Consider the following 27883-nt stretch of genomic DNA (forward strand, 5'->3'; position numbering starts at 1 on the left):
AAGCGGCGGGTCCTCCGTCAAGCACGTGCAAAACCGCGATGCCACACCCCCAGAGTCTCTTCCCCCCCCCCTTCTCCGCTTCGCTCCTCCAAAAAAAGGTCGAGACCTCCAATGAGATGCAGGACAGAGATGTAATCCAATGAAGAGGACGACACACACCGAGATCTGGACTCGCGGTTCTCGTCCTTTCCCAGTCTGGCCATGCTCGTGTAATCCCACCACCCTACGTACTCCCTCCTCTCTTTCCGGTGACCCGCTGCACGTCATCGTCCATCGCCCCCGACAGCTTCATCATCAAACACACCGCCCTTGCTGAGGGGAGCGCGCGTCCGTCGCCTTTTCGCCTCCCCCGCCCCCGGCAGAACCGTCCATCAATAGTTCCGGGCTACAGCAACTGTGGCTTTGGGGGCGGGGTCTGGGCGAGCGTAGGGAAGCGGTGGACGGGAGGCAGACCTCTCCCATTGTCACATTGGCGAACATGTGGGATTTCGAGCAAACGGTTCAGCAGGAAAACGTTCCTTTTGAGCGATGAGGCTCTTCTATGAAATTTCGGATCTATCATCAAAACTAAAACAAATCATCAGCGACAAATGTGATGCTCCGCGCTGTGGCAATCTTCCCAGGCATCGCTCCTTAGTTAATGCAAGTCTAGATGAGGTATCAATCGTGACAAGACGGCGACAAATCGTAAAAGCGCAACAACAGAATAGTAATAGAAATTGAAATGCCAGTCATCAAGCCGTCATCATCATGCTGTGCCATCAACCATCAACCATATCCCCTTATGTTCGTCGTGAAACATTGTTGTGCCGTCGGTATATACCTGCCCCATTATCGAGGATGCAGACCACTATTGACCGAACACGGTATATCGTTATAAAGCTATTCATGCTTGTTGTAAAACGTATAGTGAGTGCCACTTGGGGCAATCTGTCCAACCTATGGGCTGGGGGTGGAGTACTCCATGATCTCGATGGAGTAGTAAGGGAGCTCCTGTGCCAGCGTGCCGCTGTCGCAGAAGATGAAGGTCCCTTCGACTTCGCTCTCTGGCTCGTCGAGCTCGTCAATGCGAGGAGGAGGCGGGTCTTGGAATTGGAGGTGGATGAAGCTGCGCCGATCTCCGACTCGTCGTCGGAGTCTACGGGCGCTGGAGCCGACAGCGTCGGGGTCGAGAGGCGTCCAGTCTTCGTGGTCAGAGTCACTACGCTCGGAAATGGTGCGCTTGCCGATGCTCGAGCCATGGGAACGGCGCTTGCGCATCTTCAGCTCCCGTTGCATACGAACAAATTCGCGGTGAGCTGCCTCTTCCTCGTCCAAGTCCCCTTCTGAGTCCTCCGAGCTTGATAGACCGCAGTTCAGGTCACGCATCTTACGCGTCAGGCCAGGAGGCAACTCCTTGGGCATCGGAGCCCGCGAACGAGAGCGGGCCGAGGCTGGAGAGGAGAAGCCCGAAGGCGCGATGGTCCCTGTGCGGTCCTGATCCATGGGGTCGAAGTCGGAAAGTTCTTCGAGGGTGAAGTTGGCTTTGGGAGCGGCGGCAGCGGCGGCAGCAGCAGCAACGAAATGACTTTCCTGGGGAATTTCCTGGGTCGGAGGAGTGACTACAGACTCTGGTTCCGAATCTGAATCTGAATCGGAATCAGAGTTCTCTTCGTCTTCCTCCTGGTCCGATTCTTCTTCAGAATTGCAATCGACTGCCATGGCTGCGGATCCCGAAAATAACATTGGGGCGGGGATCGAAGGTGGCATGGGCGCTGAACGTTGAGAGCGGATGTTCATGGGAACATCGTCATCCTCGTCGTCCGACTCTTCATCGTCCGAGTCTTCCTCTTCGTCGTCGCTGTCTTCTTCTTCCTCCTCCTCATCCTTCGCTACCATTTGCATCGCCTCGCCTTCACCAGACTTGGTCTCGGAATCTTCCTCGTCCTCATCGGTTTCGGAGTCTTCTGAGGAGGTGCGGGGCGACAACTGAGCGAAGCGGTTGGATGGAGTGAAGCTAAACTCATGACCATTGCCTGTAGGTTGAATACCGGAGTCTTCTAGCAAGGTCGGACGACTGAGATTGTGCCATGGTGGCTGGTGTCGTGCGGCGTACTTGCGGTTGATCATCGGCGTGGTAGAGTTGGGGGTCTGAGGCGGTGAGTTCGGCCCCCCAAGAGGACCCAGCATCATGCTGGGTGTCGTCGGTCGTGCTTTGCGAGGCATTGCCAATGGGGCCTGCGATAGGACAACTGGGAAGTTTTAAGTAACTTTCGTGTCGATGAGGTTCAGTTTCCGATGGAGTGATTCGTAGCCCAGCAATCTCTCGCCGTTGGCGTTGATCTTATCGATCTTGTCTTTGGTGCGGGACTCGATATTTTATTCAGGTCTTGCGGGGGAAAAGAAATTTGGCGGGGAAATGAGGGAAAGGTAAGATCAGCTCCCTCGAGCGTCAGCCAGTGATAAAGCTACTGATGTGATTGGAGTGTATGCAAAATGGTAGAGTGGCAGTAAGTCAAGGTGTCAACACCCAGAGCAAAAACCTCCAGCAAGGAGAAGAGGATATTCGGCTGCGGATGTAGGTTGTCATGATAGATCTGGTGAGAAATGCGTAAGACTGATCAGTGCGCGCGGTGGAACAGGACCAGTCCGAATGCGCAAGTGCAACAACGCAATAGGTAGACCCCTTCGAGGAATGGGTTCAAAGTGCCAATGGCGGACGAACGATGGACAGCCCCGAATGGCCTTCTCGAATCTGATTTGAGTTCCCAATTCAGTGGTGTCACCGCAGCCAACTCTGATAGAGGAGGGAAAGCGAGAGACAGTGGAGAGAAATGTTTCGGGGAGACAATGTACGGGATTTCGGCTGTAGGGACCACGAAGATCGGGCGGGCGGTGACGATAGGACGGGCTTTATCCTGGGCGACAAGGGACGGCCTTGATGAGGGGAGGAGTCGAGGGTTGCAGTGCGGAACGGCTGTCGAGAGGAGACAGTGGTGCAGTGCGCACACGAGCAGAAAAGCAATGTCAACAAGGCGAGTTCCAGCGGTGTTGCTTTCCTCGGGGAGATAATTGGACGAAACGGGTTTGGGGGAAATGTCGAAGACAGGCGTGGGGGACCTGGATCAAAAAGAGAGGTTCAGGAATTTGCCGGGGTGAGAGCGAAGGTGGGATGAATACCGTAGAAGAAGGGGGAGAAACCAGACCAACAGAGTGCCGACCCCACGGAGCCCGTATCTCTGTTGTGATGTGCGTTGGCGTTTCGAATGGAATGAAGAGCCAAAGGAACGGACAGCCGGAGGGGATGCCGATGTATGATTCCTGGACCCTGAAATGTGGATGTCCGTCCGGGCGATCGCAAGTGAGTGAAGGCGTCTCGCGGCTTTGCTCGATTTGATTCTCGGTAAGGGTACTGAGCGACTCCGTAATAGAACCGAAAGTAGTCGGTGGCGCGACCAGACAGTCCGGTCTTATAGGTATGGCTGATATAATCCGTAAATTCCTACGGATCACCCCTTTATGCCGGCAAGCAGAGGGGACCAAGAAGGACAGCTGGAGAGCGTGTGATGATAGCCAGACAAAGTGATGATCAAGTTGGAGGCAGACGCATGTCAACGACGAGAGGAAAAGGGGAGAGAAAGAAGAGAAATTTCTACGGGTGTGTGGGATTGGGGAGAATTAAGAATAAAAAAGAAGTCATTACACATGTGCGCTGCAGCTGTGCCCATGCCCATGCCATGCCATGCAGCAAGAGACTCCGTCCGGAGGTTAGACGAGCCTCTCTTCTGATCCCTTCTTTTTTTGCGAGTGGTGCTCTGGGCTTTGTGTGTGGGCGCTGTTGCTTTGCTGCTGCCAGTGTTGCTGGCGCCGGTCCGTAGGACGTAGAACGGACCCAGCCTGCCGCTGGATACTGTAACTCTCCCATGGATATCTTCCTATCAGAAGCAAAAGTCTTGTGTGGCCCGGCGGTTGGGGTTGGCGGTGGTCTCCTCTTTTGCGCATTCTCGCGGGGCGCAAGTTGGACTTTTGGGCAGCAATGCTCCAGGAGCCCCCCAGTCTACCCGTATCTCCCGCAGCACCGCCGTCAAGAAAATTGCATGTGTGCGCAGTGAGCACTCGCGCATTTGCGGATACCGCAGCGGCGGGCGGGTTGACAGGATTGTAGCCGGCGCGGCTTTGGATGGGTTTGCTCGGCTGGACTGGGCTGGACTGGGGGTATCGAAAGTGTTGCGTGACGACGAGGTCCAGAGCGAGAGATCCTGGGGGCGTGAGAAGCGTGATGCGAAGGAGGGGTAATGGAGAGGTGTGGCTGAGTGTGCTGGGTGGCTGGACGCCAGATCGCCAACCATTGGCAATTTTCGGCCTGTCTTTTCTTGTTAGTTATTTTTCTAGTTTGAGCCTTTTGTGTCTTCTGCTTTATTTTTCCCAACCTGTCAGTAACAACCCAAGGCTTTTCTCTGGGCTTATCGCCCCTGTCAGGCCTCGAAGGCCATTGACAGCAGATTCCAACGGCTATCACGACGGCCATTGGCCTTCTAAGAGAGAAATGGGCATGACAAGTGTATGGTGTGTAAAAGGCTTCCATGCTGTGAAAGACTAGGTGTCTGGTGGTCCACTGTCTAGAACCCGAACGACATTTTCACGCAGTCAACATCCACAATGATGTACCGTCTCGATATCCTCGTGGCTCTCAGAGACTGTAACATGGTGCCGAGTGTGTCGGAGAGTTCAGCCACAGGCGTCCGCCAGGTACTTGTCGACAAAAAGAAACAAAAAAAAGGGGTGTGAAAGGCGTGGATGGAGTGAGAACCCCGGGAAAATAGATGGCGAGAAGAGGAAGAGGGTAGATTGAATGGCAGCACTGGTGCCCAATGAACGAGGGTATCGAGACGGCTTAGACGAAGCACGGCGCTTCAACGGCATGCGGGCTGTCTGTGGTCTCGTTGCAGGACGTTGCAGGACGGACTGGATAGGCAAGATGGGCTCACTGGAGCCACCAGAAAACGCAGACTGCAGCAGAGCGAAAGGGTGAGACTGGTCGGCTGTCTCTGCCTGCAAGTGAGTAAGTTAGAGAGGGAAAAAACCAAGAAGGAGGGGCAAGATGCATCAGTGTCATGCTCGTGGCCGGGTCGGATTTGTGGAGAAGGAACGCAGCGTGGGAGAAGGCGGTCAGGATGCACACGCCCACCACGGACACGGAAGGGAATGGAAGGAGGGAAGGAGGGAAGGGAAGGCAAGAGCACCACACTCAGCAGCGTGACCTCCTTCTCGGCCAGTGTCTTTTGGGATTGGATTTCCAGAAAGCGAGACGGAAGCAGAGTCGAGTTACACGACGTCGAGGCCCGATGCGAAGCTGCCGTTTCTGCGCCTCTCCATGTTTGCCCGGCCACGTTCTACTCTGCCGTCCATTTTCACCCGCCTCGGGGGTCTTCAACATCAGTGGGGGAAGTCTTCACCATTGGCGCCATGTCATCTTGTCCATCTGGGGATGCCGGTCATTATCATCAACTTCACCACCAGCAAGCACCACCACCATGACCCCGGGACACCTAGGCGAACCACTGATGTCCTTTACGGTTGCACCCCCAGCCTGCCGCTGGTCAACAGGACTTTCGTAACAAGACCAGGATGGGATGGGCTGGGCGTCGTTTCCTGCAGCCCAATGCTGACGGCCCCTCTTCTTAGCCTTTGCGTTCATTCCTTGCTAAAGGCCCAAAGCGAAGATCCCTCAAAAGTCGAGGCTCAACCAGACCCGACCACCCAGACCTCTCGGAATCATCGCCTTCCTTGGAGAGATGTCCTCAACAGCGACAGCAATGAGCGTCTTTAGTACGACAGGCATTGCATTGGGCCATCCCTCGACGGAAATATAATAGAGTCTCCCACTCTTGCGACGCCTCGCAGCTTTCCATCACCGGGTCCGACTTTGGGGATTACCCTTCCCCCAGCTAACAACATGCTTCATGCCACACAAAAAAAGCGCATCGTCTTCCTTCCTTCCGGGTTAGGGCATGCCCCTCTCTCGTACCTGGTCGACTCCATGCACTGCATCGTCAACTTGCGCAAGTGCGCGTTGGGGAGTTTGCAACAGAGTGGGCGGCCCCAAGGCCGCAGGGGGCCCCGTTCATCTGCAGGTCCGGCGGGCCTTTCCCGTGGGAAGACCAGCAGCGTCTAACTCCACGTGTGGTCGGTGGTGGGTGGTGTCGACGGTCCATGTTTGTTCGAGAAGCCTGCTCCTTGTGGAAGGACACGAACGCTCCGGCTTGGGTTGAGGCTCTGTCAATCCTACAGTCCATATATACGACTATTTTTGCAGGCTACCCAGGCAAGTGATCGAGGACGACTACCACACGAGGTGACGTAGCCTTGGCCGCGAGGTTTCTTTGTCGCTGCTCCGAGCCTCTCAGATCAAGTTTGCTCGGCCAATCCAGTTCGTCACTGGGATCAATATGTTTGTCGGCGTTGACAAAGGGTTGCGGGGTGGGGCATCTCAAGTTGCTCACATCGAGAAATTTGAGCCATGTGGCTACATGAAGGCTTCTCGGTGAGCATGAGCTAGCTGGCGGCCAAGGATCACGGGAGTCCTCCGTTGAAACACTAACTGAAGACGCAATGTCCTGATGCAAGTCGCATACACAGTTGTATTGATCTTGGACCAATCTAAATGCCTTGTGAGAGACACTTCCGCCCATTGTCAGACAGAGGTAGCTTGAGAACGTTGTTGCGATGACCCTCTATCGAACGTTGCGAACCCTCCGGAGTCTGTTCTAATTTCATAAAAGACTACCAGTCTTTAGAAAGCTTTGCAATCTAGTTTTAGAAACTAGCAAATTGACTAGAGGCAAAAGGCCCTTGGTTCCCCATAATGTTGAATGACTTCTCGTACAGGCCATTCAATGTCAGTCTGGAAAAAGCCAACAGGGTCGGCCTGACTTTGGTTCAGCGGCAAGCAACATTTAAGTATTAACTGGGTCTCCCGCCTTGCTAGTCGAGACACGCCTGAGCGGGAGAGCGAGCGCGTTCCTGTCCAATCATCGATGAAATCCAAACCCCACACGGAACTTTCCAGCTACGCGTGTCTTGTCGCAACTACACTTCTGACTCTTTGCCATCTCCGTCGGCGCTCTTTTTATCATCAACCTGGAAAACGGCCCTGCGGTTCAAATCATTCGTTATCGCAATAGCTTGTAGAATCACCGCTGTCTTTGTTGGAACCATCACTCTGTAGAAAATCGTAGTCTTCGAAGCCATACGACCCCCTTCCCATCTCCAATACCAGCCCACCGATCGAACCGCAGCGATGAACAATCAGGGCCAGTCTGGCCAGCCGAACCCCATGGCCGGCCAAGCCGTGCCTGGCGCGCGACAGCCACCCATGTATCGACCGGAGATGATGCGAAACCTTCCGATTCTCAACGACGAAGAGAAGGCCAAATACGAAAGGGGTCTTCGCCAACTATGGAATCACTACGAGACGCACCCCGAAGAGTCTGCCCAGCACCAGGACGCCAAGAAAAAGATACAAGACTTTACCAAGATGCTACTGAACAAACTTCAGCAGAGGAGGATGCAGGTACAACAGCAACAGCAGGCTCAACAGCAGGCGGCTCAGCAGCAGCAAGGCGGCCAACAAGCAGCCCAGCAACAACAGAGCCAGCCTGCTCAGGCATCCGCTCCGGCGCAACAACAGCCCACCCAGCAGCCGCAACAACAAGCACCGGCAGCGGCTGCCAACCAAGGCAATGCTGGAGGTGTCGCCGTCAAGACGGAACCCAAGACCGAGAACAATCCTTCGACGACCACGGAGCCTGCTCCCGCGCCGACTTCAGCACCCGCCCCAGCGGCTGCGCCGGCTCCCACCGCGCCCCAACAGGCGCCACAGACGACGCAGTTCCCGGACCACATCCTCGCGCACATCCGACAGATGACATTCAACCCGCCGCAGGGAATCCTAGATAAGGGACAGGAGAGTGCGGTCAGATGGTCGAATGACTTCAAGGCGAAGTACCTACGAGCCTTGATGCAGATGGACCAGCAGGGGAACCAGATGAAGAGGATTGATGTGCACATCAAGAACCAGCAGGAGAAGGGCGTGCTTGGTGCAGATGAACAGAAGCAGCTCCAAATAAGAAGGGATCATGCCCAGAAGATGTATAATGAGGCGCACAGCTTTGTAACCAACTTCCGTAAGAGCCAAGAGGGCATCAACAAGGCGAGAGCGGCCGTTGCAGCTGCTGCCGCGGCGGGACAGACGGCGGCATCTGCAGCGGCAGGTGCGGGTGCGGCGACCCCGCGACCTCCTTCTCAACAGCAGCAGAACCAGGCACCCCAGACGCAGCCGCAACAGCTTCAACATCAGCAGCAGCAACACAGTCCGGCTGTCGCGGCATCGCAGCCCCCATCGACGCAGCCTGGTGGTGCTCAAGCAAGTCCGGCCCCGACCACGCAAGGCACCCCCGCCCTGCAGAATGCTCAAAACCCCACGACCGCAGTGAACGCTGCGATCGAGGCTGCAAAGAACCAGCAGATGGCCGCCGCGGCTGCCGGTCGAGGCACTCCTACTCAGCAACAACAACAGCTGCCTCAGCAGCAGCAACAACAGCAGCAGCAGCAGCTTCAACAGCAACAGGCGCAACAGCAGCAGCAGCTACAACAGCAACAACAACTTCATCAACAGCAGGCGCAACAGCAGCAGCAGCAGGCTCAGGCTCAGGCAGCAGCCCAAGCTCAGGCTTCCACTCCTTCAACCCACACCCCGAATACCACTCAGCCTGCTCAAATCCAATCCGGCATGGCTTCTGCACCGCAGCAAACCATGCCACAAGGCCAGCATCATCCGCCTCCTGTCAACACTGCCATCGCTTCCGTCTCTGCAGGTGGTGGCCTTCCTTCGGCAGGCACTCCGACCCAGCGCGTCGCGACTCCCCAGTCTGCTGTTCCTCCCGGTCCCGGTCAAGCACTTAGCCATTCCGCTGCCGTCTCGCGCGCCAACCAGCGCATGAACTCGCAGACCTCAACCATGCCCGCCCAGCAGCAACAGGCCACCGGAACCCCTGGCTCAGCCGGCGCTCACGCTCAAGGTGTCATGGGATCCGGAGCCGTTCCGCATCAACAAGCGCACCCTACCCAGCCGACCCAAACGCTGCAATCCAAGCTCCCCATCCCCAAGCAGCTCCCGGAGAAAGCGACCGCCGTCCCGCAACCTGTTGCCATGGCTGGCGGTGCTGGCGCCGGCCGTCCTACTTATACAGGCGGCGGTGGCATTGCTGGAGGTGTCATGGGACAGCCGGCAATGGCAAAGATCCCCGCCTATGTCCATGAGGCTGAGGGAGACCACGTTCTGAGCAAGAAAAAGCTGGATGAGCTTGTCCGGCAGGTTTGCGGCGGCAATGCCGAGGGCCAGGAGATCAACATGCTGACCCCCGAGGTTGAAGAAGTAAGCTCCCATGTGGCCTCTCACTCAGCTACAGACATACTGACAAACCCGCAGAGCGTTTTAGCCATGGCCGACAGCTTCGTCGACAATGTCCTCGAGACGGCCTGCCGCAATGCCAAGGAGCGAGGCTCCAAGGTTCTTGAGATCCGTGACATCCAGCTTGTCCTTGAGCGTACCTACAACATCCGCGTTCCAGGCTACTCGTCCGACGAGCTGCGCACCGTCCGCAAGATCCAACCGTCGACCGCCTGGATCACCAAGATGAGCGCCATCCAAGCCGCCAAGGTCACTTCCGGCAAGGGCGAGTAGTACGAGCCCACCGAGAAACCGCAGCTAGCTATGACAAGAAAGCGCACCCACGCGAAGAGGGCCCCGACGAAGAACGTCCGTTTCAATCAGGGAGAAGACGGGGATGCTGACATCGACACGTCCCCAGCCAAGTCAAGGACGAGAGCACCTAAGCCTCGATCGCGCAAGAGAGCTGCATCGCCCTCTAACAGGGTCCAGCACCAGGCCACTGTCACGGCTCAGACCATCGGTCCCGCTTTATTGCCGTACTCGGCCGAGGGGGGCGCACAGAAGACGGACTTGATGGCAGTGGGACGTGTGGAGATTAACTTTCTCGAGCATGAGAAGTAGGCAAACCTACGCAGCGAAATGAGATTTGCCGTATGACGGTCGACCGTTTGGAATTAATGGACATCACACAAAACGAACTGGGAAGCAGAACAACGGCGTTTGGTAGGATCGCAATATGCAGACTTTTGAGGGCACCCCAAAAAGCCTCGACTGCCCTCAAGACTGGCTTTCAGATTGTCTATGTTATACCCAAATTGATATCACACATCCACTGAGACCGCCTTACGTTGCAGCTTACAACACGCATTGTTATCATTAGTCAACCCAAATGGCTCTGTGTTATGAGTCAGCAAAAGGCTGGCTGCAGCTGTTAACATACGGGGTTCTGATTGTGAGCGGTCCAGACAAGCTGTCAAGGGAGAGAGAAGGGCAGCAAACCGCTTTCAGCCGAGGGCCACGGGCAAATATGCAAGTGGCGCTGGATTCGGACCGCCGACAGCCTTCTTAGGACGAAGACAGAAAGCGCTGTAGAAAGACGCAAACGTCCGAGTGTAGACGAAGAAAACCAATGTGGCTCTGTGGGACAAGAATTGTCTGAACCGTTATTTGATTACCGGTTGCTTCTGAACATAAATTGGACATGAGAAGCGAACCTGGATAGCTTAAGAGCAAAGGCTTAGTAATGGCGTAGAACCCGGAATCGTGAATATCTGCATAAGTCTAGCTCAGTATGCACAATTCTGGCACAAAAAAAGGCACCGCGGCGACGCAGCTGGCAGGGCAGGCTGGGTCAGGCAGGCAGCATCGACAACGTCACTCCCGCCTGGGACACGTCCCTCCTCAGCATTTGGGGGTTTGCTCCACGGTCCCAGCAGACCCGGCAATCTCACTCGCTGAGGAAAGATACGTACCGGGTACCTCGGCCGCCACTGCCGTGTCAGCGCATACGGTGGTGTCTGGCGGGTACCTGATCCACATTGAGGTACCGTGACCTGGTGCTGGTTAGTGTGGTGGGAGTGGGTGTGAGGTGCTTGCCCAGCCTGAGCAGTCGCCCCAAGGGCCTGAGAGCAACCTAAGCCTCAGGTATTCAATCTTTGAGCTCTCCTCCGTCGAACCTTCCTGCATCACGAGGCAAACGGCCACAACAGCAAACTACACATTCCCATCAACGAGAACCGACCCCGAAAGAGCTTCGATATCGAACTCTCGCCCAGCTTGATCCCCTCGAGACCCGTGTCACCTGACACTTGCTTCCTCTTCTCGGCCAGACGACGCAACCTGACGTGGATTCCGTATCTCAGCCAAAACACCTGACCCGCACCCTGCTCCCCGGGCGCGATTACACGACCGAATCCGACTGCTGCCATTCTGAGCAGCACCCTACACACTTCCCACATACATCCACCACCAGTCGGTTGAGCAGACATGCCGGGCAAAACACCTTCGCGCAGCGGGAAGGATCCCCTCGAGAACGGCGTCCGTGACAACAAGGACGCTGAGTCGAAGGATGCCAAGAGCAAGAGCAAGAAGGCAGCGAAGGACGGTGACGAGGAGATGACTGTTGTCGTGCCTCCCTCCAAGAAGGCGGCCGCTGCTCCGGCGGACGCCGACGGCGACGTATCGATGGGCGACGAGGACAACGCAGATGACGCAGAGGTCAAGGTCGACCCCGTGGTGCAGGCTGTGGCAGGTACGTGATGAGTGATCACGATGGACATACGTTTCTTGCTTCCATGCGGGTCAACATACTAACGGTGGTTTGTACTGCAGACATCAAGAGCAATTTTGCTCTGCTAGACCGCGCCGTGGCCCTCTTCGATGCCAGATTCTCCCTCCGAGCATTGCGGTCGATTTCCACCATCCGCAAGCGCCTGACCCCCGATATCATTGCCCAGGCCATCGTCGAAACCTTCCCCGCTACCGTCACCTCTGGCAACGTTGCCAAGCAGCTTCTGATTGCTATCGGCCGTGAGAACGTGCCCCTCGGCAAGTCTAGCGGTCCCGAGATGGAGGTCGACAGCGAGCCCGCGAAGGCGAAGAACGCGCCGAAGAAGGAGACCAAAGAGATCATCCCGGAGATTGACATCTTCCTCGGCATTCTGATCCAGGTCCACCTGTACGACTCGAAACAGTTCCAGCGTGGAGCCGACTTCTCCAAACAGCTATCCGACCGCATCCACACACTCAACCGCCGCACATTAGACTCCCTCTCGGCCAAGGTCTACTTCTACTACTCAATGTTCTGCGAGAACCTCGCTCCTCAGCCCCCCTCTCCCCAGTCTCCTGTTGTCGCCATCCGGCCTACTCTGCTGGCCGCGCTGCGCACCGCTGTCCTTCGCAAGGACATCGATACGCAAGCTTCAGTCATTGTACTCCTGCTTCGCAGCTACCTGCTGACGTCTCACATTGCGCAAGCCGACTTGCTTGTTTCTCACACCCAGTTCCCAGAGAATGCCGCCAACAACCAGGTTGCCCGCTTCCTGTACTATCTCGGACGCATCCGCGCCATCCAGCTCAGATACACTGAGGCACACGAGCACCTGACGGCTGCGACAAGGAAGGCGCCCTCCAGCGCCTGCGCAGTCGGCTTCTCGCAAACGGCCACCAAGCTTCTGTTGGTTGTTGAGCTTCTGATGGGTGATATCCCTGAGCGATCCACCTTCCGCCAACCTACTCTCGAACTCTCCCTGCACCCCTACTTCCTCCTTGTTCAGGCCGTCCGGGTCGGCAAGGTCCAGAACTTCGAGACCATCATCGCGGATCATGCCGATACCTTCCGCAGGGACGGTACCTACAGCCTTATTCTGCGTCTGCGCCAGAACGTCATCAAGACTGGTATCCGCATGATGTCTCTGTCCTACTCCCGCATCTCCCTCCGCGACATCTGCATCCGTCTCGATCTCGGTAGCGAGGAGTCGGCCGAGTACATTGTTGCCAAGGCCATTCGCGACGGAGTCATTGAGGCAACTCTCGACCGCGAGCATGGTTACATGAAGAGCAAGGAGGTCGGCGATGTGTACGCTACGCGGGAGCCCGGCGAAGCCTTCCACGACAGAATCCGCGCGTGCTTGGCCCTGCACGACGAGAGTGTCAAGGTGAGTTGAAGGCACATATTCTCATTTCCAAAACTTGACTAACATCACCGTCTGCAGGCTATGCGTTTCCCGATGAACCAGCACCGTCTCGAGCTGAAGAACGCCCAGGAAGCCCGTGAGCGTGAGCGCGAGATGGCCAAGGAGATACAGGAGGGAGATCTGGATGAGGACGACCTCGGCGGCGACTTTGAGGGAATGTAACAACGCTATTCATTATCTTTGCTGTTGTGTTGTCAACTCTTTTGCGGATGCTTGCCGGCCCGCACTACAAATTCAAACAAGTGGCCTGGAAACACGTTGGGACTTCATATTCAGTTCCTCAATGAAGAGGGCGGCGCTGGGGTTAAGGGGCCTTCGGGAATTGGTTCAGGCGTGTGATAGACATCTTTTCGTACGTGGGCACGCATGCTGTGGGTCTGTCAGTGAGCAGCGGAGCTTTTGGCCCCTTTGCTTGAAGAAGAGGTGAGGGGTGCCCACCGGCGACGGACGAGTATGTGTGAGTTGAGCTGGGCCGCGAGTCCTACGGCTTTGTGTACTAGATAACGCAAGACATGGAGGAGGTTGCCAATTCAGCATTGCTGTTCTTCGACCCTGATCTTCACACTCGTAGGCCTCGGAGGTCGCTCGACATCATGCCCGATCATTTCCATTCCAGTGAACAGGAGTCCAGAATGGTGGATATATTGGTGAAAACATAGTTTCGTGGGGGATGTCTATGGGCTACCTAAGTCGGTGGACTATGATGATTGATGACCCGTGCCGCTCGGGCTTCCGGGTTGCGCTCCGGGTTTCGGATGGATGGTGGATGGCTGAGTGGCCTAGGGGATTTTATCCTGGTTATGACGGTTGATCTTTGGAGGCCGCAAGGGCCAGTGCCCCTAGATTGACTGATGACCAAGTGGCGCTTGGTGCTTTGTGATATGAGGATAGCCAGTCGCCGAAGATTATCAATGTTGTAAGGATTCGAGAACCATATTGTCTATACATTTCTCTGCAGAGTTTGTCGACATTGAGACGGACGAAGGTCCAATGCGATGATTGTACGTTTCAATACAGAGACGCGGGGTTCCCATTTCCGTATGTATGTAGCAAATATGCATCACTGGGATATCATTCAATCTTCCGTCCAAGGGTTCTGAAAAAGCTCGTCCATATGTCCGACGCCTGAGCCAAGAGGAACTGATCATGGTTCTTGTGAGCATTAGTCGAGACATCCCCAGAAAAGGTTTCCGCTGGAAGGTTTGGACGCAACTAACTAGCGACAACCCCATTGGGATTTCCCTGTGACCCATAGAGCTCAAAGAACTTTATAGAGTTCTTCCTTGAGAGATTTCAGACCTCCATGGTTTCTCGTTCTTTTTTTCTATCCGTGATTTTCGTAAGTGAATCGCCCATGGGCTCCGCGGCTACCTTCAACCCTGTTTGCTGACTCTGAGATCCTTCTTTGCCTCCATCCCTGATTCCTGAGAGTGTCCGTCTTCCAAGTTTTGCAACCCCGACGAAGAGATCGAGCTAATCCAGCCATAGTTGGATATGAAGGATGCCTAATCTAGACGAAAAATTCGTCATTGTAGTACGGACATAGGTGGCAGGTCAAAAGCCTCTTGTTAGGCGGCTAGCTAATTAGCGTTGTCTCCTACTAGCGACTGTTCTTACTTTATCAACTGGATGCTTAGATGCCACCGTTTTGGTCGTTCTAGGCAACAGCCACGACCTATCAATGCATGATTAAATAGCAACCCAGTGCAATCTTGATTTCCAAGCAGCCTGCTTTTACATTCTGTAAGTCCTTTTACTCGTATACTTCAAATTCGTCGGCAGGCTTCCGAACGCTTTCCACCGGGTCATCGTACTGACGGCTCGCTTAGATTTATTTTATTAACGCTCTCGAGTTGCACATGACCCTGTGTATGAGGACTCCCACTTGCGATCTACACCCTCCAACCTTCGAATGGCCCCTCCGAATCCAAATCGAATGTCCATTGGTACCTATACAAAAGCTGTTCCCATCGATATCATGGAATACCAATGTCCACCCTATACAGTATCCTCAGCCAGCTGGTCCTAAGCTTGCAGCAATAACATACAAGCACCTCTACGGGCGAGAGGCTCGTGCCGATGTGTTTGGTGATATGGTGATTCGGGATGAGTATTTGGGTTGGGTTATGGAGGAGAGGCCAGTAACGATCGATCCTTTACGAGCTTCTAGTTCTCTGGTGACCGGGTGTTTCATTAACATCTTACTTTTCAACCTGTTAAAGTGAATGTCAAGCACATCAACGACCAAGGCTCAGCAGCCGCGAAACTCTTAACCATTCGCATGTTTGGGCTCTCTTTGGCTTGTCATATATTCACCAGTTGTCAACACAGTTTTCTCGACACTAGTCTCTGAGAATGCAGTCGAGTTAACGGGGGCCTCAGCGCCTCTGAACCACGCTTCAAATACCACAAGCTTCATTGGAGAGATGAGACCACTGGAACTTCCTGCTGCAATACTGATTCAGGATTTGCTGGTCTACCTTAAGTCCTTCTAGGCGATCTCTTATACGATGGCCGGGTTGAGTAGACTTGGTTTTGTCACTTTAATATTCCTGACGAGTCGAGTCAGGAGGTCGCGATTGAGGCAGTTGCATTGGCCCTCTGGACTGTGACAGGTTTGACCATATTTGCCCACTGTGACAAAGTTTATAAAAGGGATGTAATATAGCGAAATCCTGGATCGTCATCGTTGCTATATAAATACTCACAACGTAATTACAGATGCATCGTACTGATTCAGCATTCCTAACAGAGGTATTCATAATCGCGATATCATAAAAGCTTCGAAGTGTGCCGTGATTAACCTTGCGGTTCCAGGCTGACGCTTAAGAATTCGCGACTATTGTCTGCGCGATGCTCCTTCCTGCTGCAGGCAGTGATGAAGTGGTGTACGCAAAGTCAAACTATAATTCGGTTGAAGAGATTTGAAGCAGATACCGAATTTCCCTCTTATGAACCATTGCAGTTATTGCACTTGTTGACTCAGACCCTGAAAAAAGGCAATAACCGGCGGCCTGCCTTACCCAAGTCCGTCGCTTGGAAAAGTCGTTTCAGAAAGGGCTATTTCGGCAACGAAGGCGGGCTGGTCAAGCCATTCTCATTAACGTGACGCCGCTTACGAACTCAAAGTGTAAATTACCTCGAAGTTCACACCACCTGACAGCGGTTACCTCCACTTTTCTGATGCACTGGGTAAGTGACCAGCACTCTTAACCAGGCTATATTCCCCGCGCAATCAACCCCACAACCTTTGGCATAAGGTGCGGCAGTCAACGCGCCGCATAGTTTGGCGCCAGCATTACTTGCGCGCGGCTGTATTGCCTCAGTACCTGGTAGATATTGAATTTGCAAGCGGGCTTTTGATGCATCGCGCAGACCCGTCATGCCTCGCAAGGGGCTGTCGCAGACCCATTGAAAAGCCTATACAACACCAGGAAGAGGAGCCAGCAACTCAGAACTTGCGAGTATAAATTCCTTCGTCTCCGCGTCAGTCCTGGCTCTTTTCTCATCTCATCAGCCGCAGCTCTTTGCATCTAAATTGTACCGTTCGTTCTTGAAACCCTTCACTTTCTTCACAGTTTCCACTTTCTTACATCCAGCATTCTCTTTTGTGATACCACAAAACCACTCCCGCAATCGCACCTCTTCACCACACATCTTCGAACTGAGCCAACATGTTTGCCCGTAACGTTCTATTTCTCGCTCTCGGCGCTGTCGCCTCCGCGCAAACTTTCGAAGGGTTCCCCAACAGTCTGACTTGCAATACTGGCAGCGGCTCCGCCACCATCACGAAGACTGAAGCCCAGGACGCTATCGTGGGTCCCAAGGGGACCAAAGAAGACGACTCTGCCGCCAATACTGCGTCTGGCAAGTGTGTAACACTCTCTGGCATCCCTCTATTCTCGGTAAGTTTCTGTTCTCCTGCCTTTCAGAAATCATTCTGTACCTTATTTCAAGCACTGCGTGTTCGATATGCTGACGACGTTTTTCCCGATAGACCGGCGTATCTGGCAAAGGAACGGTCGGTTTTGCTTTCGACAAAGGTACAAATACCTACCACTTTTGCTTCGCGCAAGGAGCTGTTGACTCGAGTGGATACCCTTCTTCATGCACGGAAAATTAGGGAGACACACTATAACAATTGATATGAAAAAAAATGTGATTACCAATGAAATGAAACATACTTTATACAGTGCCGGATCTGGTTCGAGGTCCAACGATGTTGCTGAGAACTGTAGTCACACAGCAGTACTCTAGGTCATCTCCTGTGTATGTCATAACAAAGTAAAATGGACTCAACTCAAGTAAGTGGCTTAACATCCGGCTACTTAGCACTACCGACATCAGGAACTACGAAAGTCAGTGTTGATTCGATCGGACATCAGAAGCTAATACCTTTCAGTGAGTGGACATCAGTAGATAAGATATATAGAGACCTATAAAAGTCGTATTCCGTAGATGGTCTTTGACATACTCGGCTTTCCCTTTCTCCAGACCGTTCCTTATAGACACTCCACTCTTATCTGAACAAGCTGTTGGTACAACACATGCAAGTATCGTGTTGACTGAGAAGGGCAGACTGACACTGGCACCTACCGTTACCGTACCAAATCCCCCCCCGTAAACGCCTTCTTCTGCAGGGTAATGTTGCTTCACCGCCTCCAACTGAAACGTGATCCTACCAACATCACACCGGTCTAATCACTTTAATCCCCTTACTCCACCTGAGCTACTGTATACGCTCAACCATCACCTCTAAAGTCTACGTCCTGCAATGTTCGATAACCCCCCAAGACCGAATTCGGCTTTCCGTACGCAACAGGGTCACGAAGATGAAATTCCATCTTTGAACCAAGGGGGTGAGTTTATTGCGATCGGCTCAACATCCTATGTTGAGCACTTACTCAATGGTACCACCATTAAGACAGCCTGGCCCGGCGGTGATCACGTCCACCAGCGAGGCCACGAAATTGCTACAGAATTCGAAATAGACGATCGTCTTAGTTATATTTTTTTTTAGTGAAAGAGAAGGCCTGGGATCCGGGCGAATACACCATGGCCTTGAAAGATATGCCCAACGGTACGCTCAAAGACTATCTCCAGTCCCACGCGGACGAACCTCTGGGACAGAGAAAAAGATGGGCAACTGAAGCTGTTGAGTGCATCCAATTTCTGTACAATTCGGTTATTACACATTGCGATATTAGGCCGTACGATTTCCTCGTGGATAATTGTCTTCGTCTCAAAATCATCGACTTTTATGGATCCTCCGTTGACGGTTCTTACACTGAGATCAGCCCTGGCACTCGATACGCAGCCCCCACACTGGGCCGCTCTTTGCAGTGGTCCCCAATAGTCAAGACCGACCTCTTGAGTTTAGGTTCAACGATATACTATGTTATGATGGGCAAAGCTCTATTTGACGAATTTCAACGTGAAGACGTTCAGAAAATATACAGTAACCAAGAGTTCCCCGACTTGACTAGCAAACCTCTTGCAGATCTAATCCGAAGCTGTTGGTCCCAGGCTTTTGAGTCTGTGGACGGGCTGGCTCCTTTCTTGGACGTCTGAACACAGGATCGAGACCATGTATCTTGCCACTTCAAGCAGGATGGGCATGAGATTTGGGACGCATCATGTAACTTATGAGAGATATAAATATTGCGAGCTCTGCAGAATGTTGCCATAGGCAGTAGGGCAGAGAGCAAAGCGACAAGCCAAGACTGTCGGTGAGATAGTCGACATCGCCTCGTGAAGATGTCTATTTAACCTTCCCCTTTAAAATCGATATGTTATCGTTGTCTACTTATCTCACTTCTCTTTACCGAGTGGCAGTTTCTTCTCCGACAGGTCTGCAACATTGGCCTTGTTCTTAGTTTTGACAGTCAACTTCTTGGATTTCCGGCAATCCGAAGCAGGCCTACTCAGCTGCAAAGACCAAAGTGAAGAGAAGACTAAGGCTTAGAATTGGTTAAATAAAGATTACAAAAAAGATGGTTCATTTATTGTGCATGAACCTGGTGTCTTGAGCAAAAGATGGACCCGAGCGGGAATGAAGGGCGAGCCAAGGGCCCGTATGGTGACTAAACTGGCCAAATACAGGCCAAGAATGGCGTCGAGGGCGTTGCCGAACATCAGTGCCAGCCCTTAAACATATCCGAGCAGCTACCTGGAGCTCAACCCATCGTTTTACGAGTTCTGAGCAATCATACAATCTAACTGGCAATATCATCAATCGGTCTAGAAATCCCTCGTCAATTCAGTTTACTCTTCTATAGGGGATTCTATGGTAGACAGCCTGAGATCAACAAGGAGGGTTGTCTATTAGTAGGAAACTTTTTCTTTCCAAAGTTGACCATTTGTCTATTTTTACCAGTACTGTCAGCCCTAACTGTTCTCATTTTCCACGTTGTCACGAACCAAGAATTATCACAAAAACACTCATCTTTTTTTCCCACGACTCAGTAAACCTGTCCCAGGCACGTCTCATCACTAGTACAACCGGAAAGCAAGACAGCGCCGGCATGATAGCTCTTCTATCTTAGAACCGTCAGATTTTCTTCTGCTTGCATTTATTAGAAATATCGAATCAGTCTCCGCAAAGCATTTAGCGGCCAAGTCTCTGTCCATCAAAATTGTCGAAGGCGACCTTAACGCGGGCCCGGCGTTTTTTGCTTCAGCTAAGACTACCGCTGGCACCGTCCCACTCTGAGGCGTGTTCTCCGTCCAAGCTGTGAGAGACAGCAAGACTAGGCAAGGAAAGGCGCTTGTTAGTGAGTCTATCAAACTTGGGGTTCATCATTTCGTTTAAATCAGCGTGGAGCGCGGCCGCGACGAGTGATCGTAGAGCAATCCCACCCACGTACCGCATTTTATTGCCAAATATCAGATCGAGCATCACCTTCGCAATTCCACCGCGAACAATAAGAGTTCCATGGACTGGACAACCATGTGACCGGTCATCTTCATAGACAATCTCGCAGCAGGCTTTCTCAGTAAAATATTCTTCACGACGATTCGTAGCTGTGAAGGAGAAGCCTCTGCAATGGATTGCGACCAGGGCCATTGGCCTCTTCGCCGTTGAAGCGTTCCGCAAGTAACAAATCCGGAGCAAAAAGACAGTTGGATTTGGCAGGTGACAAAGTCACATTCTCTCAAATGAGTCATTTTACCAAGAAACCGGTCATTCACATGCTGCGACAAGATTTGGGCTGTTTGGCAAAGCTCCAGAGGCCGGGGTTGCCGAGATCAGTGTCATGGTAAATTGGTTCAAGTAATATGAATGCAAGACCAATACTGTGGAAGTTGAGAGAGTTCATCCTGATGTAACGACTATGGAGGAATGGTTGAAGCAGATTGAATTCGCGAGAAAATCATCGAAAAGCAGGTCGTCTCCTACTTTTTGTACAATAGTGCTCAATATAGTCAGCATAGACATTGCTCATGATTTACCTTAAAAGCTTAGAACTCGGAGTTATTCTCGGTGTTCCCGTATAAAGAGGACCCCATGGTGGGATTGAGTCATTGCTTTCGACGTCAATTTCCCCGGAGTGATGAGTCTATAAATGCTTTCGTGCTGGTTCAGTATCTATCGTTCCTCACTGCGCAGCGAAGCTCTCTTGCACGACTAGTCATTGGTCTACCAGCAGCTCTGTCGCCCTTGGATATATCTCAGGACGCCTTACTAATTGAAGGCAATGCTGCTAAATTGAGTTAATCAATCTTACCTTGAGAAGCAAAATCTTGCCCTCCAAATATCCTCACACTTTTACTACTCTACAGCAAAATTATCTCAGAAACCCTGGTCTGTATGCCCATTCTCTTGTTTGACTCTTCGTCTACACTTTATCGAGTTCCCAATGCGCTTGGTCCACAGTTATGGCAAATGAGAGTAAGCTGTATTGAGAAGATAATATAGGGCATCGAAAAATGGGAAGGTTACGCCAGGCAGTGCCAACTTTTGAGTTTGATGTCATTCTAAGATGATGGTATAAGACGCTGACTTCTGCTGTTACATGAGCCGTTCATCCCACAGTTCATCCTATTCCACCTCCACAAGAGCAGCATTGCCACTTTCATTCTCATACACTCTTTACACACACTGTTATTCTCTCTCTATCGAGAACGTCAATCGCTGCTAAAATGAAGTTCGCTGTTTTTCTTTCTCTCCCTAATTCCCGCTGCTCTAGCTGGTGAGTGCACTCGCAATAATGCCTGCGCCGGCTGTCACGAGTCGACACCACATACTTCACCCAGGACGGCAGCACTTACATCGCCGCCTCTTCATATTACGGTTCCATTATCCTGGACGATTGTACCATCACTGTCAAGAACACCGTGAATGAGTGGCTGTTGATGTGCATCTACGGTGACGCATGCTTCCCTATTGAGGCTGGAGGCAACTGCACATCGGCCCGTGAGCCCGCAGACTCCTCTGTCTACGGCGTGGAAATATACTCTCATTAGACGTACAATATACCGGTTGAATGCCCATCTCTTGTAGCATCTGTCACTAACAAGAAAATCGGAATAGTTCTGGTGCGCCTCAGTTATCAACATTTTGGGGGTGAACAGAAGTACCGGTGGGACCGCCAACTGCATCCAGTCAGCCAACTTGTAGCACCTGCAACAGCGCGCGGTGCCAGTGATAGCCAAAGTGGGTCAACAGTTCATCTCAATGTTCACATGTGGGTGGTGCGTCAATAGCAACATCCATTCATGTGGTATACAGAAGCACTCAAGGAGTCTAGCATTTTGCTGGTCGATCAAGTGAGATTGGATTGCACGCGTTGTGCTCTGTGCTTGTGATATTTGTAGTCTGAGCGTGTCAAACACAAGGCTGGTGCTCGCTCTGGTTCCTCTTTCCTGGATCCATGTTCCAGGTCGACACCCCTGAAAAGATCTACTTAAGGAATGGCACTATGACCCGCCCTTGTGTTGAAGCTGGACAAGGACAATGAAAGGTGTAGATCAAATATATATATGTAAAGAAATATGAGCAGGCTGTGTGGCCAGCTCATTGATTTGATGAAAAGGTGTAAGAAGGCTGTACTCCAATCTAACTTTGGACGGTCGTCAGCGATAACTGTTGATCGCCTGAAAGCAATTCAAGACTGAGTGATCTTCTGGTCTTCAACGTTGAGAAGAACGCTCTGCTTCAAAGAAACAAAGCCATCTCTCCCCAGCTGCCTCAGCAGCTCTGCCGCCCGCGATCGAAGCTCAGGTGCAGTGGAAAGCTCCTGGTAATGGTGGAAATTATCCGCAAAATCCTTTTCAAGAAACTGGTTGCGCAAGATGTCGAGGACTGCATCGAAGTTGAAGGGCTCGGCCCACGCAAAGATCCGTTCGTTCTTGACGTTGGGGAGTATGGCCCCAGCCACGTGGAGTCTGGCAGTGTCTTGGACATCCACAAAGTATTCTAAGCTTCATGTCAGCGGAACCTAGATGGGACTCTAGAAGAATTAGGCAGCATACGCGGCGGGATGGATGCAAGCCGATCTAGATGAGTTCCATTCCATAAGCTCTCGATGAACGATGAGGTCGAAGGGTGGCCTTGATTGATCGCATCGAGTGTCTTTCCAAAGTTTGTACCCGGAAGTACTGCCAATTTAATTAGCTACCAGCCTGATCATAAGATATTACGATCGAAGTAGCTGACCTGTGTTGACGACCAAGTCGTAACGGCGACGTATATTCTCATAGTTAAACTTCCACACAGCCGTTTCTGCTGCAACTTTGCTAGCTGCATACACATGCCATGCCCGTTGAGGGTGGTACGGCGCCTCCCTCCAAGCTATCTCAACCGAATAAGTATTCCAACTGTCAGCGGTCACCTCGATCCCACTCTGGTTCGGCTTGGGAAGGGCGGCTGCAACAGACGAGCTTGTGAAGACAAAACGCTTCACACTCGGTGACTTGTTGGCAGCTTTGAGCGCATTCACAGCCACAGCAACACTGCTAGGAATGACGCATTCAGGGTTTGGGTTGAAAGAGACTGGAGAGGCAACATGAACCACTGCAGACACGCCTGATGTTTGTTAGTCTCTAACCGAGATACTTGATGACTTTACCAGTAGTCCGTGTCTGATAACCAACCTTCAACGATAGAGTCGAAAGCCCCTTCTTTCTCCATGTTAGGCAACGAAGCCAAAAAGAACTCTCCATTTGGTTTCTGATTCATCAAGGCTTTTGGCAACCACGCGCACGAATCCACATCACGGACGGTTCCGCGGACGTTGAACCCTAGCTGAAGCAGCTCATTGCAAACATGGGAGCCAATGAAGCCATTCGCACCCGTCACAAGAATAGTAGATCCTTTCGGAATTGCGTATTGTCTTTCCGGAGTCATTGCAAGTCGGTGGTCAAGGCGAGCTGTATGATGATGGCAAGCGTGCAGAGCCGCCGTTGCTGAGAGCCGCATAGAGGGCTATTATTGATTTGCGATTGCTGCTTGAGTGCGTCGCGCGCGGGGACTGCCAACCAAAAAAAATGAAACCTTGAGCGAAACAGTATCGATTGTGTAAGCCCTAGTCGTTTTCTCGATGCATCTTTTGCCATGATATCTACCCCGCCTTTTTATTTAGATAGAGGTTTCGTGTCTGTCACTTGTGACATTTTGGCAGTGGCTTGAAACAGAGCTCTTGCGGGAGAACCATTGTTGTTGAACGCCAAGTGGGACTCTTGATTTTGGAGGCCCAATACCGCGGAACAGGCTCCGATATCCCGATATAGTGTCAACATTGACGAGAGGTTCTGATGTGCAAAACAGTATTTTCGCAGCCTAATTGGCAAGGCGCATTTCCTCCCCCTTTCACTGATTCAGATTCCTTTACGAACACTCTGGAGCGCGTCACCCGATTCTGGTTCCAAGGGGCTGGAGTTCCGCAACGAATGACAAGGTACTCAAACGAAACCAGAAACAAAATTTTCCGATCGTTTACCAGAAACGATACGCGCTGCAAACCCCGTGTTCCAAGCCATCGGTACTGTGTCCGTGATTGTAATTTTCCTTTCTTCATGATGTTTTCGCTACTGTCCCTATCCCTCATCGCGATGAGGTGCGTGCCATTTCGCATCAAAATCCAAATGCGTGCTAGAAAGGGACAGAACACCCGTATACGAATACAACTTCCCATCCCTCATTGGTAACGTTACTTAAGAAGCTCGGAACCCTTTATCTACAGGCGAATAATTGTGTTGAAGATATCAATAGAACTAGATTTTCCTTGCTTTTGGGGGTTCTCTGGGCAATTCCATATCTGTTTTCCGTCTTGCCGACCCTACTGTTAGAGACTTCAAACGTGGGATAAGACTATACTGGGAGATGACATATAGACAGGCAGTCTTTGCTTGTTTGCGCACGTCCTCATCTAGCGTCAGCACATACACATTGGGGTACAATTTGACGTGCTTCATATCCCGTACATTACGACCCTTTAAGACAACTTATAAGACTTATTGTCTCATCACTTGGTGCGTCCAACAGCTTAGCATTCGAAGATTGGGACAGAATTCAGAGAATTAACAGCACCAGTAGGGCCAGGAGACAAGAGTAAAAAGGACAACATAGAAGATAGTAGAGGTACGATGTATATGTATACGCTTTGGGATATCCCTGTTTTACACGCGTAGCAAACTAAGGTTACGGACTCGACGGTACTGAGGATTTCTACAACTTCTCCACTGACGCGAACGACACCGGGCTATGGTTCCGGCTTAGACCAAGATTTCGGCAGAGAGGTATTTCGGTCTCGCATCCCTGTTCAATTGGTCCAAGATCCGGGATGCACGAGTCTGCATTGGGAAAAGACCGGCTCGCACTTCATCGGAGGCCGGCCATACCTGATTGTCCACTCACATTCTAGCCCACTCAAATAGGCAGACCCTTTGCGTACTTTATGCGTTCACCATTATACGCTAGATCACTCGCGCCACATTCATTATGTAAGCGTAGTTAACGACGAGCTCTCGGCTCTGCAAATCCGAATTGATGATGACCACATTTACTATTAGGACAGCCAAAATGATATCCGTTCATCGAGAATGCACGCGCAAAAAGAAGATATCACTTCCGCCACTCAATTCTCGTGCAGTCAATGCCGTGTGAAGAAGTTGAGATGCGACCGCGTTAGGCCGCAATGCGGCCGCTGTGCCAGACTCGGCGGCGACTGCGACTATCCACAGTCGAGAAGAGCGAACGTTGGCAGGAGGAAACGAGTTCTTGAGCTAGAGGCCAAATTGGGTACGTCATGACCAGCAAATCTGGAATTACGAGGATGAGACAATGGGCTTCGGTTATTGCCTTGGATCTTCTAACATTGGCGGACTGTGTGACACAGTTGCTAATGTGCTCCAGAGGAACTCGAACGCTTGGCAAGACCTGCAAACAAATCTCCCAAAAATGACGAGACCCAGGATGCGCAAACTACCAGACAAAATAATGAGACAATGTCTGGCAATTTCTCATTCGCTCCAGCATCGACTGGGCCTGCTCCGGATCCTGATCCGCTGGGTGTCGATGCGTCCTTTGCAGAACTAATACCAATGGGGATGTTCGAGCAGCAGCCATCCCCAGAGTTGATGCAGTTCCTGTAAGTGGTCTTTTTTTCCAGCTCTTTCAGCCTTGTTCGCTCATACAAGGTTAGAACAAACTCGTATTTTGATAAATGGCACCATACTGCGCCTATGCTTCAGCGCACTACGTACATGATGTCGTTGAGTTTACCACCGCACATGCGCCCTCCGATGTGCCTTCGGTACATTGTGATTGCTATGGGTGCCGAGATCATCAACTCTTACCGCCAACTCGCTATTCCGTTTTACCAGCGTGCCAGAGCGTACGCGGAAGCCGACGAGATGAGGGTACGCTGCAGTCTTGGCTCTATTCTTTCCACAACAAGTCAATTCTAACGGTTGGCAGGAAGCCGGGAATTCTTTTGCCACGCTAGCGCATGCACAGAGCTGGTGCTTGATGGCCTACTTCGAGTCCCAGTACTTGTTCTTCGCGCAGTCATCCATGAGTCTTTGCCGGGCTATACGGGTTGCCCAGATGCTAGGTATTCATCAAGTCGATGGAGGCAGTTTCAATACAATGCCCCTGCTGCCGCCGCCCAGAGACTGGACCGAAGCAGAAGAGCGTCGCAGAACTTGGTGGGTGATTTATTGTTCTGATAGATTGGTCAGCGGCGCTACGGGCTGGCCAGTTATTATCAACGAACAAGATGTAAGATAAGTCGCGAAACCAGTCAGTGGCTCTCAAAGTAACTGACTTGTCTATTTGCAGATTTCGACTCACCTTCCTGCTTCAGAAGCAGCTTTTGATACTGGCGTCGAGGAGGTTACTAGCCCATTGGGAAGTACGTTCCATCAAGATGGCCAACACTTCTCCTCGTTGGCTGGCCGCGTGCTGGCAGCATCCTTATTTCAGCGAGCGTACCAGCACTCAACACAGTCACCACCGCAGGGCGACCCGACAGACCCCCGGGCTAGTATACACTGGAGACGACACCGAGAAATCGATAGCAACCTAGTTCTCCTACTCCAAGGCCTGCCCGACGAGCTGAAACTACCTAGGAAAATACAATGCGGAAACGCGATACTCGTCAATATCATTATTCATATATCAGTCATCTGTCTACACCGGGCGGCACTCTCCAGGATAATCTCGCTTGGCCTATCAGAACACATGATGCGCCATAGCAAAGATCGATTGGCCTGCGCGGCGGAGGAGATACTTACGATTTTCCGAATGATGTCTGATATCAGCGAGAAACTCAAGAATCCAATCCTGACCTTCGCCGTCTATACGACATCCATGGTGTTTCTTAACGACTTGGACTCCACAGAGGAAGATTACCTGCGGCAAGACAATCTCGACTTCATTCTTCGTATTATCAGTCTAGCTTCTAAGACATTGAACAATCCCGTGACAGGGTCAATGGCCGTGCAGCTTGCAATGGATATGCGACAGCGCGGTCTTGTTTCTGCGGCAATCGAAAAGGTACGGTAACAGGCCTCAAACAAGCTGATAAGTCGCGAGAGTAACACGATTTTAGGCAACTGAATTACCACTCAGTAGGAGTTTGATACCCATTTTTGCAAAAGGCGACACTCGATCATCAAATTTTGTTTTTCAGCTCCCCAGTACCAGCGAGACTCAAGACTAAACTTAATGTTCTGGTATGTGAGCTTTAGGTGAATTGGACACAAGGACCTGTAGCTATTTTGCCGTGATACAGGGAGGCGCCCATGAGTACTAGCCAAAAGTTGGGGTCATAAGCAGTGTGCAGCAGGCAGGCTGCTGACATGCCGAAAAACAGACGGTTCTAATCACTCACCTAGAAGACTTTTGGAGGTTATTCTTGAACCTCAGTTTGAAAATCTGCACGTAATCCGACTTGGAAGCTGGTAAAACTCTGGGATCGAGAGTCATCCAAGGAGTATCAACAGTACAAGTTGTCAATCCGATGCAGAGTTATACTATAGTCCCTTTATTCAGTCATTTGATTTTCTGTCGCTCGACACGTGGTAACCTTTATGTAAGATAAAATCAGCCTAAGAATCGGGGAAAGTCCTGAATAACATTTTTGTTACTCTCTGTGCACGTTGGCTTCAACCAATAGATTTTGTCACAAAGGGCCTTGGTTTATATCTATTCCGGGGGAAATCGTCTAATTATACAGGGGAAAGAAGATTTGTGCGTCCGATAAGGTTCTTAATATTGTCAATTCTTTCTGTTTGTTTGTCCTACTGCAGC

General features: G+C 51.8%; 8 protein-coding genes across 8 annotated transcripts; 6 read left to right on the top strand and 2 right to left on the bottom strand.

Annotated features, from left to right (window-relative positions):
- Window positions 1–939: 939 nt before the first annotated feature.
- Window positions 940–1701, bottom strand: ColSpa_03535 (uncharacterized protein; the record flags this gene model as incomplete). The annotated part of the gene is made up of 2 exons (XM_049269747.1): window positions 940–1184; window positions 1419–1701. 2 exons carry the CDS (start codon window positions 1699–1701, stop codon window positions 940–942), a joined length of 528 nt encoding a protein of 175 aa, XP_049125704.1.
- Window positions 1702–7279: 5578 nt separating this feature from the next.
- On the top strand, window positions 7280–8108 carry ColSpa_03536 (uncharacterized protein; the record flags this gene model as incomplete). The annotated part of the gene is given in 2 exon segments (XM_049269748.1): window positions 7280–8071; window positions 8085–8108. 2 exon segments carry the CDS (start codon window positions 7280–7282, stop codon window positions 8106–8108), a joined length of 816 nt encoding a protein of 271 aa, XP_049125705.1.
- Window positions 8109–8794: 686 nt separating this feature from the next.
- ColSpa_03537 (transcription initiation factor TFIID subunit 13) lies at window positions 8795–9724 on the top strand (the record flags this gene model as incomplete). The annotated part of the gene is made up of 2 exons (XM_049269749.1): window positions 8795–9415; window positions 9470–9724. 2 exons carry the CDS (start codon window positions 8795–8797, stop codon window positions 9722–9724), a joined length of 876 nt encoding a protein of 291 aa, XP_049125706.1.
- Window positions 9725–9754: 30 nt separating this feature from the next.
- On the top strand, window positions 9755–10054 carry ColSpa_03538 (uncharacterized protein; the record flags this gene model as incomplete). The annotated part of the gene is made up of 1 exon (XM_049269750.1): window positions 9755–10054. One exon carries the CDS (start codon window positions 9755–9757, stop codon window positions 10052–10054), a length of 300 nt encoding a protein of 99 aa, XP_049125707.1.
- A 1365-nt stretch (window positions 10055–11419) lies between these two features.
- On the top strand, window positions 11420–13290 carry ColSpa_03539 (putative 26S proteasome regulatory subunit rpn3; the record flags this gene model as incomplete). Its single annotated transcript, XM_049269751.1, has 3 exons — window positions 11420–11684; window positions 11765–13089; window positions 13147–13290. 3 exons carry the CDS (start codon window positions 11420–11422, stop codon window positions 13288–13290), a joined length of 1734 nt encoding a protein of 577 aa, XP_049125708.1.
- A 3512-nt stretch (window positions 13291–16802) lies between these two features.
- ColSpa_03540 (uncharacterized protein) lies at window positions 16803–17251 on the top strand (the record flags this gene model as incomplete). Its single annotated transcript, XM_049269752.1, has 2 exons — window positions 16803–17033; window positions 17126–17251. 2 exons carry the CDS (start codon window positions 16803–16805, stop codon window positions 17249–17251), a joined length of 357 nt encoding a protein of 118 aa, XP_049125709.1.
- Window positions 17252–22766: 5515 nt separating this feature from the next.
- Window positions 22767–23476, bottom strand: ColSpa_03541 (NAD-dependent epimerase/dehydratase terH; the record flags this gene model as incomplete). The annotated part of the gene is made up of 2 exons (XM_049269753.1): window positions 22767–23155; window positions 23224–23476. The coding sequence occupies 2 exons, from the start codon at window positions 23474–23476 to the stop codon at window positions 22767–22769; spliced, it is 642 nt and encodes a 213-aa protein (XP_049125710.1).
- Window positions 23477–26878: 3402 nt separating this feature from the next.
- ColSpa_03542 (uncharacterized protein) lies at window positions 26879–27386 on the top strand (the record flags this gene model as incomplete). The annotated part of the gene is made up of 2 exons (XM_049269754.1): window positions 26879–27127; window positions 27366–27386. 2 exons carry the CDS (start codon window positions 26879–26881, stop codon window positions 27384–27386), a joined length of 270 nt encoding a protein of 89 aa, XP_049125711.1.
- Window positions 27387–27883: the final 497 nt, after the last annotated feature.

This window comes from Colletotrichum spaethianum, assembly GCF_022836535.1.
Source record: "Colletotrichum spaethianum MAFF 239500 DNA, contig07, whole genome shotgun sequence".
NCBI lineage: Eukaryota > Fungi > Ascomycota > Sordariomycetes > Glomerellales > Glomerellaceae > Colletotrichum > Colletotrichum spaethianum.